At 43.0% G+C, this 15,989-nt stretch overlaps 1 protein-coding gene across 4 annotated transcripts in view; it reads right to left on the reverse strand.

The window, feature by feature from the left end:
* XPO6 (exportin 6) overlaps positions 1 to 15,989 on the reverse strand; it is a 107,025-nt gene that overhangs the window by 13,448 nt on the left and 77,588 nt on the right. For all 4 annotated transcript variants that reach the window (XM_036826090.1, XM_036826088.1, XM_036826089.1 and 1 more), the window contains 3 exons: positions 15,047 to 15,116; positions 5,405 to 5,564; positions 2,201 to 2,293 (listed from right to left, as the gene is read on the reverse strand). In XM_036826090.1, coding sequence (XP_036681985.1) covers positions 2,201 to 2,293; positions 5,405 to 5,564; positions 15,047 to 15,116 — 323 coding nt within the window. The remainder of the gene's footprint in view (positions 1 to 2,200; positions 2,294 to 5,404; positions 5,565 to 15,046; positions 15,117 to 15,989) is intronic.

The following is a 15,989-nucleotide window of genomic DNA, read 5'->3' on the forward strand; positions in this document are numbered from 1 at the left end:
CCTTTTGATGGAGAATGTATTTTAGAAACCAAGAGCCCGAGTACTAGAGGTAGCATTGCTACTGGAGTGCCACTGCTTCTAGGAGCTTTCAGTGGATGTAGCTAGGTTATAGGCAGACACTATTTAAAATCAAACTCAGTATCAACAATCCCAGGGCAAACTGACCTCAAGTGCCTCTAGATACGACGCAAGAAGGACATGTCATCACCTATGCAGTATTCTTGCTAAAATGTTTAACCTCAATCGAATACAGAGAAAAACAACTAGACAAATCCAGATTAAGATTTTCTTAAAAAAAAAAAAAAAAATTAGGATCTGGATCTCCAGAAAGTCAGTCTCTCTCTCCACCCCACCCCTCCCAAACACGCAATTTGGGGAACTGGTCTAGGCTACAGGAGACACACATAATGTGTGACTCATTAGTTAGAATTCGGATCCAAAACATGTATGTCTATAGATATATACGTAAAAAGGACATTCTTGGGATAATTAGGGAAATTTGAATACGGAATATATATACATATACACTTAAAAATAGGAGATGACATTACTGTATCTATGAAAGTTTTTGAGTGTTGATAATGGTATTTTGGTTACATAGGAGAATGTTCCTAGGAGATACATGCTGAAGGATATACATGTGAAGTGATGTGTTGTCTGCAATTTATTTTCAAACAGTTCACACACAAAAAATGTATGTGTGTGCACTTGTGTATACAGAGAGAAGCACAAGAAAAAAAAAACATGATGGCGCAGTGGTTAAGAATCCGCCTGCCAATGCAGGGGACACGGGTTCGAGCCCTGGTCCGGGAATATCCCACGTGCCGCAGAGCAACTAAGCCCGTGTGCCACAGCTACTGAGCCTGTGCTCTAGAGCCCGCAAGCCACAACTACTGAGCCGATGCACCTAGAGATTGTGCTCTGCAACAAGAGAAGCCACCGCAATGAGAAGCCTGGCAGTGCAACGAAGAGTAGCTCGCCACAACTAGAGAAAGCCTGCATGCAGCAATGAAGACCCAATGCAGCCAAAAATAAATAAATAAAAATAAATTTATTAAAAAAAACAAAACAAAAAACAGCAAATGTGGCAAAATATTTATCATTGATGAATCTAGCTTGAGAGTATAGTATATGGGTGTTCATTCTATTTTCCCCTTTTCTATAGATTTGAACTTTTTCAAAATAAGTTAGGTAAGAGAAGGTACTAAGTACCTTAAAGTAAGAAAATATAAATATTATTTATATTTAAATATAAATAAGACTCTCTTTCTATTATTTATCTAATTTGAAGCTCAAGAATGCTCTAGAACAGGGGTCAGAGACTTTTTCTGCAAAAACCAGAGTATAAATATTTCAGGTTTTATAGGCTATCCACTCTTGTTCAGAACTATTCAACTCTGCCACCGTAGTGCAAAGCAGCTCACAGATAATACGTAAATGAATGGGCATGGCTGTGTTCCAATAAAACTATTTACATAAGCTGGCAGTGGGCTGGATTTGGCACAGGCCATAGCTTGCCAACTCCTGCTCTAGTCTAGAGCAAGCCTTCTGGGCAGTGTAATCTCTGGGATATGGCCCCATCTCCAGTCCCCATTCCTCTATCCCTTCCATATGTCACTTTCCTAATGGCTTTTCACTGTCTGTAAAGTTTCTCAAAGTGTGGTCCCTGGATGCCCCGCTTTCAAAATCACTTGAGGTTCTTGTTTAATATGCAAATACCCGAGGCTTATGCCATCCTGCTACAATCAGAATCTCTGAGGGAATATGTTTCCCAAGCAATTCTCCTGTACCTTGCAGTTTCAGTCACTGGTCTACAGGGTAAGAGTCATGGCATTCAAGGTGAAACACTTAGCCCTAACATGCCTATCCAGCCCCGCCTCCCGTCACACCAACTGCTCACCACGTCCCTAACTGTGTGACTCTGGAACACTTCTGTGGCTTGGCTTGTGCTGTTCTTTCCTCCTGAAATGCCTACTCCATATACCTCCTGCTGCCAGCTCTCATCTGCCCGATGAATTCCATTCACTCCAACCACCCCGGCCCCGAGATATCATCAAACAATCTTTCTCTTTCTAGGTTTCAAGGTGGGAGATTTTCATCTTTTCATGGCAGCCACTACAGTCCCTTTTTATCTGCACAATCATTTGGGGCCAGACAACAAAGTCTTTCTGAGAATACACGAACATCTAACTATACTTACACATCAATGAGATCAGGCTTCAATACTGATGGCACGGCAGTCTCAATGTTGTACAATTTTATCTGAGATCCATACAAAGTGACTTTGACCAGCCTGTTGGCAAAGAAGAATACAAGAAAAAACATTCAGCTTATGGACTAAAATAGACAAAATGGACTAGGTACCAAGGTCTCGAGGACAGACTTCTTTTCAATCAAAAAGAATCCAGACCAGGTCTTCAATTTTATCCCAAAGACATAATCTGAGATGTGCATAAAGATTTATATACTAAGATACCAACTAAAGCATTACTTACATTGAAAACAATATAAATATCCAACACAGAGAACATAATGTAATGTAACAATATATACAATAAAAATGATTAGGATGGAAATTTTTATGCTATGTGTATTTTACCACAATAAAAAAAATTAGAAAAAATGTGAATGTTTCAGGCGGATAAGTATATGACAAAGAAAATACAGCAAAATGTTCACTGTAGAATCTATGGGTATTTCCTACACAATTTTTTAACTTTCTGAAGAGTTGAAATGGGGTTGGGGGTTGGGAGGCCACAAAAGTTTCTAAAATAGATTAAGGTATTTTTAACTTCAAGCACAATTCTTTGAGAAGCAAGTTACTGAGCCCACTGGTTGCCCAAGGGCTCACTATATATCAGTACAAACGAACGTTAAATACAGTAACTAATAGCCAGCTCTAGTGGGAAATGGGAAATGCATCTTTCATTAGAGACAGACATTCCTTTCTGAGTAAACATAAACAAACAAACCAAAAAAACTAGAGACCTGGCTAGGTTCTCTCTGTGCTTACTCTGTAAGGAAACCTGGGAGCAGGTCTGAGGGGGACGCCAGGGAAGACAGTGCATGTTTCTCTCCCCCAATCCAACAGTGAGGAGAGTTTCAAGCTTCACTGAGCATAAGAATCAACTGGGGAACTAATTACAAATGCAGCTCGCTGGTGCTGCCCCACAGACTGACTATAGCATTGAGGGGGGTCTGGAAATGTGCATCTTTGAAAAGCAGCCAGGGGACTCTGATGCATGTGGATCATACTCTGAAAAATGCTCCTCTCTGATGGCGGGGAGAAAGCAGGACTTTGTTAAAAAACCACAAGCTTGAGCCACAAGTTATTCAGGGTTGGGGAGCAGTCAGAAAGACGTATTTCCAGTCAGTCAAGGAAATAAGGGTAAAAGAGCCAAGGGTTCTCAATCTGAAGTCCTAGGAAGCGGGGTGTGGTGGTGGCAATAACTAGGCATCAAATCAGTCACCATCAATAAGTAAGACGCCAATGCGCAGCCAGTATTTAATTCTTTAAGCTGCCCCACATTTTTCACATTCATACAATAAGTGTACAGTTCAGTGGTATTAAATATATTCACAACGTGCTACCACTCCCACCATCCATCTCCATCACGCTTTCATCTTGTAAAATTGCACCTCAGTACCCATTAAATAATAACTCTCCATACCCCTGCCACCCCGGCAACCAGCCTTCTACTTTCTGTCGCTATGATTTTGACTACTCTAAGTACCTCATATAAGTGAAATCATACCGCATGCGACTTTACATTCTGTTTCTTCATTCAACAGCATTCTTTAACGTTGTTCTACACTAAATATGAACATCTTTTAATATTTCTATGTTTAGCAATCTTAATATTAGGTTTGTTTTATGTAACCTATAAGTGAAAACACTGCTAATCACAGTGGCTATTAAGATCACATAGCCATAACAAGGAGGCTTCTCTCACACTTTATTCTAAATGAAGACAAAACAGCAAAGTATCTTTACGGACTGAGCCTGAAAACCTAAGCAGTGCACAAAGATGTATATATAAGGACCTATAAAATAGCAATCCGGGATCTCTGAACAGTCATCTCACTATGAAGTTGAAATGACTGATGGATATAATATATTGCTTAAGTTTAAATTAAATATAGATTTCAGACAGAAGGACATGTTCTATTCCTACTAACCATCAGCGGAAACAGGCCTAGTGCAGGAAAAAGAGGAAAAAGAACTTGAAGTAGAAGCTCTGTGGTTTGGAAAGAGCACAGTATTTGGACTCAGGAAACTGGTTAAAGTACCTGTGCTCCCACTCATGAACTGTGTGACCTGAGGTAAGGCACTCACCCTCTCTGGGTCAGAATTTACTCAGATAAAATTACAATACCTGTCCCTCAAAGTACAGAATGAAAGAAAATGTACAAAATTACTTTTGAAAATTTCCTACTCCTGTATGCTGCTTTTATTATTAATATTAATCTGGCTCTTCAAGATTTACTTAAAATTTTTAGTTATCGCTGCTTTTAAGCTAAGAGTAACAGTTAAAAAAAAATCTGGCATGCAAGTAATTAGGCTTGAGCCCCAGCTACCCCTCATGTGTTACCAACGATACAGCTACTGAGTAAATGAAAGCACCAGGTGTCTCTCAACTTTCGGCTGGACCCACACCCACCCAGTTTTGATCGAATCAACTCACTGGTTACCTTGAAATGATCTGAAAACCTCCTGTCACTTTTATTTTAAGCATATGACTTTTTAAATGTATGACTTCATGAGAAGGGAGGGGGCAGACTAGGTAGTAGGAAATGGTCTCCAACAAATGCAGCCGTAAACCCTGTGGGGGACCCTCGAGGAAGAAGTAGTAAAAGGAACTTGGTGGTGGGAAGGCTGGGATCCACCCCTCAGGTCAGGCTTGGAAGCTGCCCAGTTTCAAATCCTCAGGACCCTAAGAGGACTGGAAAAACCAGTCCCATTCTAAAAGGACCAGAAAAGGTCCCACCTCTGGCATCTGGCTGCCTACTCGGATAGTGCCTACTGCCTACTTGTTTGTCCTTTTATTAATACGGCTTTCTTCATGTCTCTTTATGACCTCACCTGGTTTCTTCTGAGGTTATTCCTGTCTTTAAATATGAGATCTTCTACGAAATAACAGCTTATATTTACTGTTTGCTACACACTAGGCCCTGTGCTCAGTGCCTTACCTCATGTAATTCTCACAATACACCTACAGGATACTACGTCCACTCCATTTTACAGATGAGGGACCTGAAGTTCAGAGAGGGTCAGTGACTGCTCCACACTCCCCTGTATGTGGCAGAGCCTCAATTCTCCTGGCGCCAGAGCACAGCTGCCTGGCAACAGCTGTTCCTCACACAAGCAGGTAAGCTGAGCTCCATGCTGTAACTGCCCACCCACCTCTCCACCACCGTGAGGGCGTCGCTGAAGCGCACGGCGAACACGTCCCCGATGAAGTACTCGGCTAGGCGGCCCACAGCCTGCAGGAGGGAGCTCAGGTCTCGCAGGGAACAGTGCAGCCGCCGGCAGTCGTTCTCTGCTGTGATGTTCAACCTGTGTCCTGGAACATAAAACTTCAGATGGTTTTTCAACAGGAAGAACATGCTTTAATTACCACTACAGATAACTGCTCATCCAGGCAAGCTACATTCAGCAAAACCAATTTTTGAAACATAGCAGCCCACAGGCTGCTTCCCAGTACCAAGCAGGGAAACTGGGCAGGCTCCACCTACAGCCAGACCCACATGCACCCCAAGGCCAGAGGGAGAAACAGAGACAACAGACAGCCCGGGCCGTGCTCACATGGACCCATCTGATCCATGACTGGATTCCTCTTGATCCTGTGAGGAATGACACCGCCAATTTTACATACAAGGAAACACACCCAGGGGGGCCCAGTAACTTGCCTAACATGGGTCGTATTTCCAGGGCAGAGCTAGACTCCTAAGCTAAGCCTATGCGACTCTGCGGGCTTTCTGCAAATGGCCCTGGTGCAGAATGGAGTCTCCATGGGCTGACAAGGTTCAAAGAACAGGGTGCACTCAGCACTCCACCCCAGGTTCGCAGGTAGCACCGTATGGACCAAAAGCACAGGACCTGGGATTCAGAAGACACAGGTTCCCTGCCACGTGCAAGCTCTGTGCCTCAGAGAGCCCTCTAAGTCTCAGTTTCTTCATCTTTAAAATGGAAACAAGCACTACTATCTAATTCACTATAGTAAGGGCTGAATTAGAATGTGTAAAAACCCTATAAACTATAAAACATTATTCAGTGTTTGTAATTAATAATGAATAACAAAGAGCTAGTGATTTTCTAAGGCCTGAAACTTTCCCTCAACATTTCTTCAAGCTGAGCAAGGAGGAAACAAAGATGAAGGGCAACAACATCCTCAATTCAGCCACCTCCTTGCCCTTTGGACCCCTCTCCCCACACAGGTCTACAAAATATATTAATTATTGCCAAGCCAGAGAAAGCGCTCTCCGTCTGACCAAGTCCTCCTCCTGCATCCAGGAGGAGGGAGGGAGGGGCAGTAACAGTAAGATCACTGCCATAGGGCACCTGCAATCCATCCACTCCCTAAATACTTTTCAAACCTTCTCCTGCCACTGCCACTTCAGGATTTTACTCTGCTGGAGGCAGGAACCTCCCCCCATGGCACTCCACGGCATCTTCCTAGAACCCAGATCTAAGCACAAAGCTCCCAGCAGGCAAGGTGCCAAACCCTTCTGGGGCTCCCTCTGGCCAAAAGGGAAAATCCCAACCTCCCCAGCCTCAGCTGAGGTCTCTGTGACTTCACCTCCTCCTCCGATCCCACTCTATCACCTGGACCCACTGATGACCCCCTGGTGCCTCGTCTCTGCACCTCTGCACAAGCTGCGGTCTCTGCCTGGAGTCCCCACGTCACTCTCTGGCCACGCACACCTCACGGCCCTCATATAGCCTGCAGGCTCACCTAAGTATCGCCTCTCCTGGAAAGCCTTCCCTCCCCACTCCCCCAACAGAGGGAACTCACTTCCCCTCCTACATCCCCCCAGGGCACTCCGTGCACATAAGGAGATAAACTACTGATTTATAAGTCTGTCTCCTCACTGACTGTGAACTCCTTCGTGGTGAGGGGCTCTGCCCAGCAGCCAGCACGGCACCTGGTACAGAATGAGTGACCACAGATGTACAACTGAATTCGATACACAGAACAGAGAGCTAACTAGAGCAGCAGAGAGAGTCCTGGGGGCCTGAATTTTCTCATACTGCCCTTGGGAGCATTCACTTTACTATGTAAACGTGAATATGGATAAGCGACACCGGTGGAGAAGAAAAAGGAAGGATGACACCTAGAAGACTGGGGGTGAAGCAGCAAGTTCGATGCCTCAGCTCCTACACTGACTTCCAAGTGCTGAGGCTGGAAGAGAGCCTGTGACAGCCCCGAAGGAAGGACAGGAGCCTGGAAAAGGGGACACTGTGATCAGGGCTTGTTACAGTGGGTCACACCCCAAGGAGCAGAAGAACAAAAGGAAGGGGCAACTCAAGCAGAGAGCCAGTGACAAAGCCGGCCCTGACCTGCCGGATCACCTGTCCGCTTGCAACACTCCCCGTGGAGAGCAGAGCCTCGGTGCAGAAACACCCAGTGGGCTTCTCAGCCTCAGGCAGCCCTGCCAAGGCCGCTGGGTGGGCATCGGAGGAGGGTGGGCCAGCTCCCCTAGTCAGAGCAGGAGGGTGAGCGTCCCACACCGCCAGCCAGAGGAGCCCACAGAACACACAGAACCAAGAAGTGGTTCTGGTCGTGCTTGGTCACATGAGAGCGAAAAATGCCTCTCTCCTCTCCTCTCCCAGTTAACAAAAGTGCCACAGATACACGCCTTCTGAATGTCAAGGATGTTCAGGGTTACTGCTATGGAACCGAAGCCCAGAGTAAATGAAAACCTGTTGTTCCACCTGTATGCACACCAACCAAGCCTTAGGGCTCTGTGGGAAATAAACCCTTAAGAAAAACATACCCTGGAACTGGATGTGGTGGTGGTACAGGCTTCAAAAGAGATGAGGCCAGCTCTTCTTTCAGAGAGCAACGTGGACAGGTTTCGAATCCGCATCAGTAGCCCCTCACTCTCCCTGCACGCACCCATCCTCATCTTCCACCCCATCTCCCACAGAGCTCTACCCTGACGAGTTGGTTTCAACTTATTCACTGTACTAAATACCAAGAACTAGGTACCCTTAGGTACAATCTAAGAACTAGGTTCTTAAATATTTTAAGCATGAAGGAAAACATTCTGTGTTTCTCTTTTAAAAACCAAACCAAAACACCACCCTAAATCATGTTTCCCTAGTAGATGGTCGTAAGACAGCTTAAAAGTCATGGGGACCATTATTATTCAACATAGTTTTGGAGGTTTTAGCCACAGCAATCAGAGAAGAAAAAGAAATAAAAGGAATCCAAATCAGAAAAGAAGTAAAGCTGTCACTGTTTGCAGATGACATGATACTATACATAGAGAATACTAAAGATGCTACCAGAAAACTACTAGAGTTAATCAATGAATTTGGTAAAGTAGCAGGATACAAAATTAATGCACAGAAATCTCTTGCATTCTTATACACTAATGATGAAAAATCTGAAAGTGAAATTAAGAAAACACTCCCATTTACCAATGCAACAAAAAGAATAAAATATCTAGGAATAAACCTACCTAAGGAGACAAAAGACCTGTATGCAGAAAATTATAAGACACTGATGAAAGAAATTAAAGATGATACAAATAGATGGAGAGATATACCATGTTCTTGGATTGGAAGAATCAACATTGTGAAAATGACTCTACTACCCAAAGCAATCTACAGATTCAATGCAATCCCTATCAAACTACCACTGGCATTTTTCACAGAACTAGAAGAAAAAATTTCACAATTTGTATGGAAACACAAAAGACCCCGAATAGCCAAAGCAATCCTGAGAACGAAAAATGGAGCTGGAGGAATCAGGCTCCCTGACTTCAGACTATACTACAAAGCTACAGTAATCAAGACAGTATGGTACTGGCACAAAAACAGAAACATAGATCAATGGAACAGGATAGAAAGCCCAGAGATAAACCCACGCACATATGGTCACCTTATCTTTGATAAAGGAGGCAAGCATATACAGTGGAGAAAAGACAGCCTCTTCAATAAGTGGTGCTGGGAAAACTGGATAGGTGCATGTAAAAGTATGAAATTAGAACACTCCCTGACACCATACACAAAAAATAAACTCAAAATGGATTAAAGACCTAAATGTAAGGCCAGACACTATCAAACTCTTAGAGGAAAACATAGGCAGAACACTCTATGACATAAATCACAGCAAGATCCTTTTTGACCCAGCTCCTAGAGAAATGGAAATAAAAACACAAATAAACAAATGGGACCTAATGAAACTTAAAAGCTTCTGCACAGCAAAGGAAACCATAAACAAGACCAAAAGACAACCCTCAGAATGGGAGAAAATATTTGCAAATGCAGCAACTGACAAAGGATTAATCTCCAAGATTTACAAGCAGCTCATGCAGCTCAATAACAAAAAAACAAACAACCCAATCCAAAAATGGGCAGAAGACCTAAGTAGACATTTCTCCAAAGAAGATATACAGATTGCCAATAAACACATGAAAGAATGCTTAACATCATTAATCATTAGAGAAATGCAAATCAAAACTACAATGAGATATCATCTCACACCGGTCAGAATGGCCATCATCAAAAAATCTAGAAACAATAAATGCTGGAGAGGGTGTGGAGAAAAGGGAACACTCTTGCACTGTTGGTGGGAATGTAAATTGATACAGCCACTATGGAGAACAGTATGGAGTTTCCTTAAAAAACTAAAAATAGAACTACCATACAACCCAGCAATCCCACTACTGGGCATATACCCTGAGAAAACCAGAATTCAAAGAGTCATGTACCAAAATGTTCATTGCAGCTCTATTTACAATAGCCAGGACATGGAAGCAACCTAAGTGTCCATCATCACATGAATGGATAAAGAAGATGTGGCACATATATACAATGGAATATTACTCAGCCATAAAAAGAAACGAAATGGAGGTATTTGTAGTGAGGTGGATGGAGTTAGAGTCTGTCATACAGAGTGAAGTAAGTCAGAAAGAGAAAAACAAATACAGTATGCTAACACATACATATGGAATCTAAGGAAAAAAAAAAAAAGGTCACGAAGAACCTAGTGGCAAGACGGGAATACAGACACAGACATACTAGAGAATGGACTTGAGGATATGGGGAGGGGGAAGGGTAAGATGTGACAGGGTGACAGAGTGGCATGGACATATATACACCACCAAATGTAAAACAGATAGCTAGTGGGAAGCAGCCGCATAGCACAGGGAGATCAGCTCGGTGCTTTGTGACCACCTAGAGGGGTGGGATAGGGAGGGTGGGAGGGAGGGAGACGCAAGAGGGAAGAGATATGGAAACATATGTATATGTATAACTGATTCACTCTGTTATAAAGCAGAAACTAACACACCATTGTAAAGCAATTATACTCCAATAAAGATGTTAAAAAAAAAAATCTAGAAACAATAAATGCTGGAGAGGGTGTGGAGAAAAGGGAACACTCTTGCACTGTTGGTGGGAATGTATATTGATACAGCCACTATGGAGAACAGTATGGAGGTTCCTTAAAAAACTAAAAATAGAACTACCATACGACCCAGCAATCCCACTACTGGGCATATACCCTGAGAAAACCAGAATTCAAAAAGAGTCATGTACCACAATGTTCATTGCAGCTCTATTTACAATAGCCAGGACATGGAAGCAACCTAAGTGTCCATCATTGGATGAATGGATAAAGAAGATGTGGCACATATATACAATGGAATATTACTCAGCCATAAAAAGAAACGAAATTGAGTTATTTGTAGTGAGGTGGATGGAGTTAGAGTCTGTCATACAGAGTGAAGTAAGTCAGAAAGAGAAAAACAAATACAGTGCTAACACATATATATGGAATCTAAGGAAAACAAAAAAAAAGGTCATGAAGAACCTAGGGGCAAGACAGGAATAAAGACACAGACCTACTAGAGAATGGACTTGAGGATATGGGGAGGGGGAAGGGTAAAATGTGACAAAGTGAGAGAGTGGCATGGACATATATACACTACAAAACGTAAAATAGATAGCTAGTGGGAAGCAACCGCATAGCACAGGGAGATCAGCTCTGTGCTTTGTGACCACCTAGAGGGGTGGGATAGGGAGGGTGGGAGGGAGGGAGATGCAAGAGGGAAGAGATATGGAAACATATGTATATGTATAACTGATTCACTTTGTTATAAAGCAGAAACTAACACACCATTGTAAAGCAATTATACTCCAATAAAGATGTAAAAAAAAAAAAAAAAGTCATAGTGACCAGGCCTGCCCCTCTTCCCCTCTGGCCCCTGCATCCACGCACACATCTGAAGCATGGCCTTCCCCCAGCCTTGCCCCTCCAGCCTCTTCTTGGACACCTCAACTGAATACTAGAGAGCCCAGTGCCTCTTGAGGGAGTCTTCCATCTTTGGACAGCTTCGTCAAAAACACAGGGGCCTCCCTATAATTGCTCCTTATTACCCCTGGTCCCGGCCTTTGAGGGGAGAAAAACAAGCCTAAGCCTGCTGACACATGACAGTCTTGGGGAGATATGCAGAGAGGGGTCACACTCTTGCCAGTCTCCTCTTGGCTGAAATACACCCCAGGGCCCCTTCCATTTTCTGTGTCACCCTCCCTCGAGAATCCTTGCCATCCTGACCACTCCCTTCTAAACCGACCCTAATTTGTCTGACAAAAAGCAGTACCTAGAATGAAAAACAGCTCGCAACTGCTATGTGTGTCTTAAACTATTAGTTTGAACCATATGAAATTGCTGATATTTGACTGTTTCTGACCTAAGAAAACTGCAATTCCATATAATTCAACTTAATACATATGTGCCATCCAAGGTTCATATTAATCAAAATGGCAGTTGGCTCTTCCCTGCTCCGTCTGCAAGGCAGACAGACATACAGGCAGTAAGTACCCTAAATCAGCCTCCAGCCCCTGCCCCCCAGCCTGGAAACCACATACTACCACCACCACCAAAAAATCATGCAAGGTACCACACCTCAACCTGAGGGGGCAGGCTAGAGTTCCCACTGTGAAAAGCTGTTCAGATCAACCCACATTTTCTCCTATTTGGCTAAGGCTTAGTTCCCTCCCTCCTCCAGTCAACAGCACAGAACATCCGCAAAGTGGAGCCTGCAGGGGAGAACACTGCTACGTACAGGTTTCAGAGACAGAAAATATCACGGCCACACTGAAGTCCTATCTTACAGAAAGCAAGTCACCCTGCAGCTGCCTAGATGTACCCTAAGCCACATCCAAAGAACAGCTCACTGGCAAATCACTGCCCTGGAAAGAAACATCTTAATGTTAAATATAATTCGGTCTTTCTTTTTTTTTTTTTTTTTTTTTGAGGTGGGGGAGGCTGGGAGATAAAGGTATAAAAATTAGCATTTAAGGTATTCCACTCTGAGAGAACAAACAAGTCATAAACGAACCTAAGCAGAACAAAGAATTTAAGTCCAAAAATCTATATATTGTAGATGGAGCAATCTCTTAGGCAGGCAAGTTTGCACAGCTAAACAGAAAAATTAACAGGGCTGCTTAGAGCAGAAATATTGCCCCAATAAGGGAAGATCTCAGTAAGGAGTGGCAGAAGCCAATCACCTACAAAATGGATACCTGAGGGCCACATAAGGACACAAATGCAGCACTAGGGGCACAACAGGGCTTTGAGGATTTCTCAAACCACAAAAGGGACAGACAAACAGCGAGGGCAAAGGATGACTCCCAGGGGTAAGGGAGGCACAGCGACTGACGTACCTAGCACAGGGACAGCATGTTTTGCCTCGGACTTTACTGAGGAAGTGGAAGCAGAAGGATCAGCAGAAGCAGAGGAAAGAGTAAGACTCCCATCTCACAGGCTCTGGAATTCAGGCCAGGAGAAGGTCAATGCAAATGAAAGGAACGGGCCATAACCCATCAGGGGAAAGAGAACGTAGTTTCTGGTAAGAGGCAGTAAAGCTGACTAATATAGCATGGAGGTTATATGAGGGGTAAATGACCATGGGAACCAAGGAACAAAATGTACTCAGAGTTTCCATTTTTTAATAGCCTTTGTATTGGAAACTTGGCTTTTGCTTTGTCATGGATAAGAGAGCTCATTTTAAAACAGGAAATAAGGATTTCTCTGGCCTGAGAGGTTCTGCCACTGGAGAATATGCACCAATGATCAGTGCTAGGGATGAGGTTTAGAAATGACCTGGAAGAGCCAAGAGCACTGTGAAATTGCCAGTAAATGGGCGGCAATGAGAGCAGGCATATGATATTTCATTTAGAGAAAAATCATTCAGATTATCCTTCTCAGATAAGAAGCTCTAAGTTATCAATTATGTCTCAGAAAAAGGACTTAGGAATCACTGCAGATTTTCACCTGAAGACCGACTCAATGTAATGTAAAAAAAGTCAGCTACTAACACTGACTTTAGGGGTCAATTTTGGGGGAAAGGAATACACGCTCAACTTTTTTTTTTTTAAGATCAAGAATGTCTTTAGGGTCCTGAGTATATTCTAATTTGAATAGTGGCCCTGAGGGAGAGATCACCACAGTACGATTTTTCCCAAGAATGGATTCTGGAAACATCTGTAGCATTTGTACACAGTCAAATGTCCATTAATGCTGACAGCATTTTACAGGCGCATTTGCTTTGAAAAGTGGTCTTTTTAAAGTTCTGCATAAGCTGTTCTTACCCTATCTACACAATCAGGGCCTAAAGCTGGGGCATGCCAAGTCCCATCAACCTCCTGGGGCCCAGTGGATTATTTAGAAGCTAATATAGTCATGGAAACAAGCCGTCACAGGCCACCAAGAAGGGCAGCCTCAGAAAGAGCCTCTCGGGGAGGCTCTGCCACAAATAACAAGCTCATCCAGGCAATGGGTTACACCCTGGACAGCTCTGTGCCAGGATGAAACAAGAGTTACACAAGAGAGGGGAGCCCGGCCAGGGCCAGGCAGAACTCCTGTAAGGAAAACTGTGAGGAAGAGCAGTGTGAAATGACGTGTGTGTGTGTGTGTGTGTGTGTGTGTGTGTGTGTGTGTGTGTGTGTGTGTGTGTGTGTGTGTTTTCAGCTGGCAGAATGAATGTCAAATTTTGGTTAATTCACCTTTTTATCATTCCCTATTATACCATCTTGGTACTAGCACCAACAAGCCACATGACCTTGGGTAAACTAACATCTCTGAACATTAATTTCCTCTTCTGTAAAACCGGAGAACTATTATTAGTACTTACACCTCACAGGCCAGTTGAGAGAATTAAATAACAAAAGCAAATAACATGGTGCCTGGCATGCAATGTGTGTTCTACAAATAGAAGCTATTATTTTATCATTATTATTAACAAAATAACCAAAAAATGCTAACCCTAAACCCCAAGCTGGTGAAACCTGCCAACAGCAGGCCAAAATCTTTCCAGCCGGCTACAGTCAGGGCTGCTGACACAGGAGCGCTAACAACGCCCCAGGGTGAGCTCTACCAGCCCACCTGCTGCAGAGCTGCTCCCATGTCCTCCTGATTCTAAAAGCCAGAGAAGAACGAACCCGTCGCAGGAAAGTCCAAGGCCATTTTTTGCTAGTGTACTAGCTGGCTTAAAGGACACAGAGAAATATTCTAATCACTAGGGTTTTTCAAAGGTCCTACCTCTTTGCTCCAAACCAGCTTCCTTTCTCTCACTGAGATGCCTCTTTGGAATATGCGGTCACAGCCTCATCTCTTACCTCCCCCAAAGCTCCTTTTTAATCATGATTTTTTGTGTTTTTTTTTAAATTTTCCCTGTTTAGAAATGGAGAGAGAGGGAGCAGTAGGGAGGGGGCAGTGGAGAAAGCATGTTCTGACAACACAGAAGGCAGTAATTAAATATCAGTCCAATTTTTTCTGAACATTAAATTAGAAAATAAAAGCCAGCTTACCTGACGCTGAAGTAACTATAAACTGCTGTAATCCCAGATAAACTTCTAAATTGTCCTGAAGAACTGGAAACTGAAAACAAAGAAACAAAGATTTAAAAACAAAAAAAAAACACCATAAATGCGAATTGTAACAGCATTTCAACAATGAAAGAAGTACCTATGGTGGGGAGGAACAGGATAAAAAACTTTTCTCTGGGAAGCTTTATATGCAGCCAAGAAGAGGTGGCACCCTTCAGCACCTCCCACCCCAGACAATTTCTACAATTGAAACCACCAGTTAATATTTGGAATAAGAAAGAAAGTAACACACCAGTTTGATACTTTTTCTAAACAAAGCACTGGATGCTGGGTATGATTATTATGACTATTATGTTCTTAAAAGAGGACATCAAGCCTCCAAATGATCTACACCTTCTAGAGCTCTGAGACAGGGCCCACCTCCCTTCAAGTCCAAGGAAAACCCTGCCTTTGAAAGAAACAGCAGATTTGCCTTATTAAAGTGTATGGCAGAGTGAAAAGACAGCCAACTTATTTGGAGTCAGTTTGCCTTACTCATTTAGCAGACAGGACCTTCATAACCAGAGCTCTACCTTCTCTTTCTAAAGCTGCTAACTCACCATTAAGATAAAATTAAGACGTTAATACGACAGGTCCCAAAGAAAGGCAGATGGCAAAATAAAATGGCACTCTCCATAAGAGAATACAAGATATAGCTGGGCTGTGCAATGCAAAACTGACCCCAATAAATTATCTTGCCTCTAGAGGAGAGATGGACTTAATGAAATCTCCTCAAATAACAAACACCACTTAGTAAATGAAATCAGTCCTTATGACTTAAGGATTCTAGCACATAAACACAGGCAGAGAGTACCCAGCAAATAATTTGTCAAGAGTGAGCTTTACAAAGGCTAACTTTTCAACGATGTAATTTTTATAAATAAAT

Source organism: Balaenoptera musculus, chromosome 15 (assembly GCF_009873245.2).
Source record: "Balaenoptera musculus isolate JJ_BM4_2016_0621 chromosome 15, mBalMus1.pri.v3, whole genome shotgun sequence".
Lineage (NCBI taxonomy): Eukaryota > Metazoa > Chordata > Mammalia > Artiodactyla > Balaenopteridae > Balaenoptera > Balaenoptera musculus.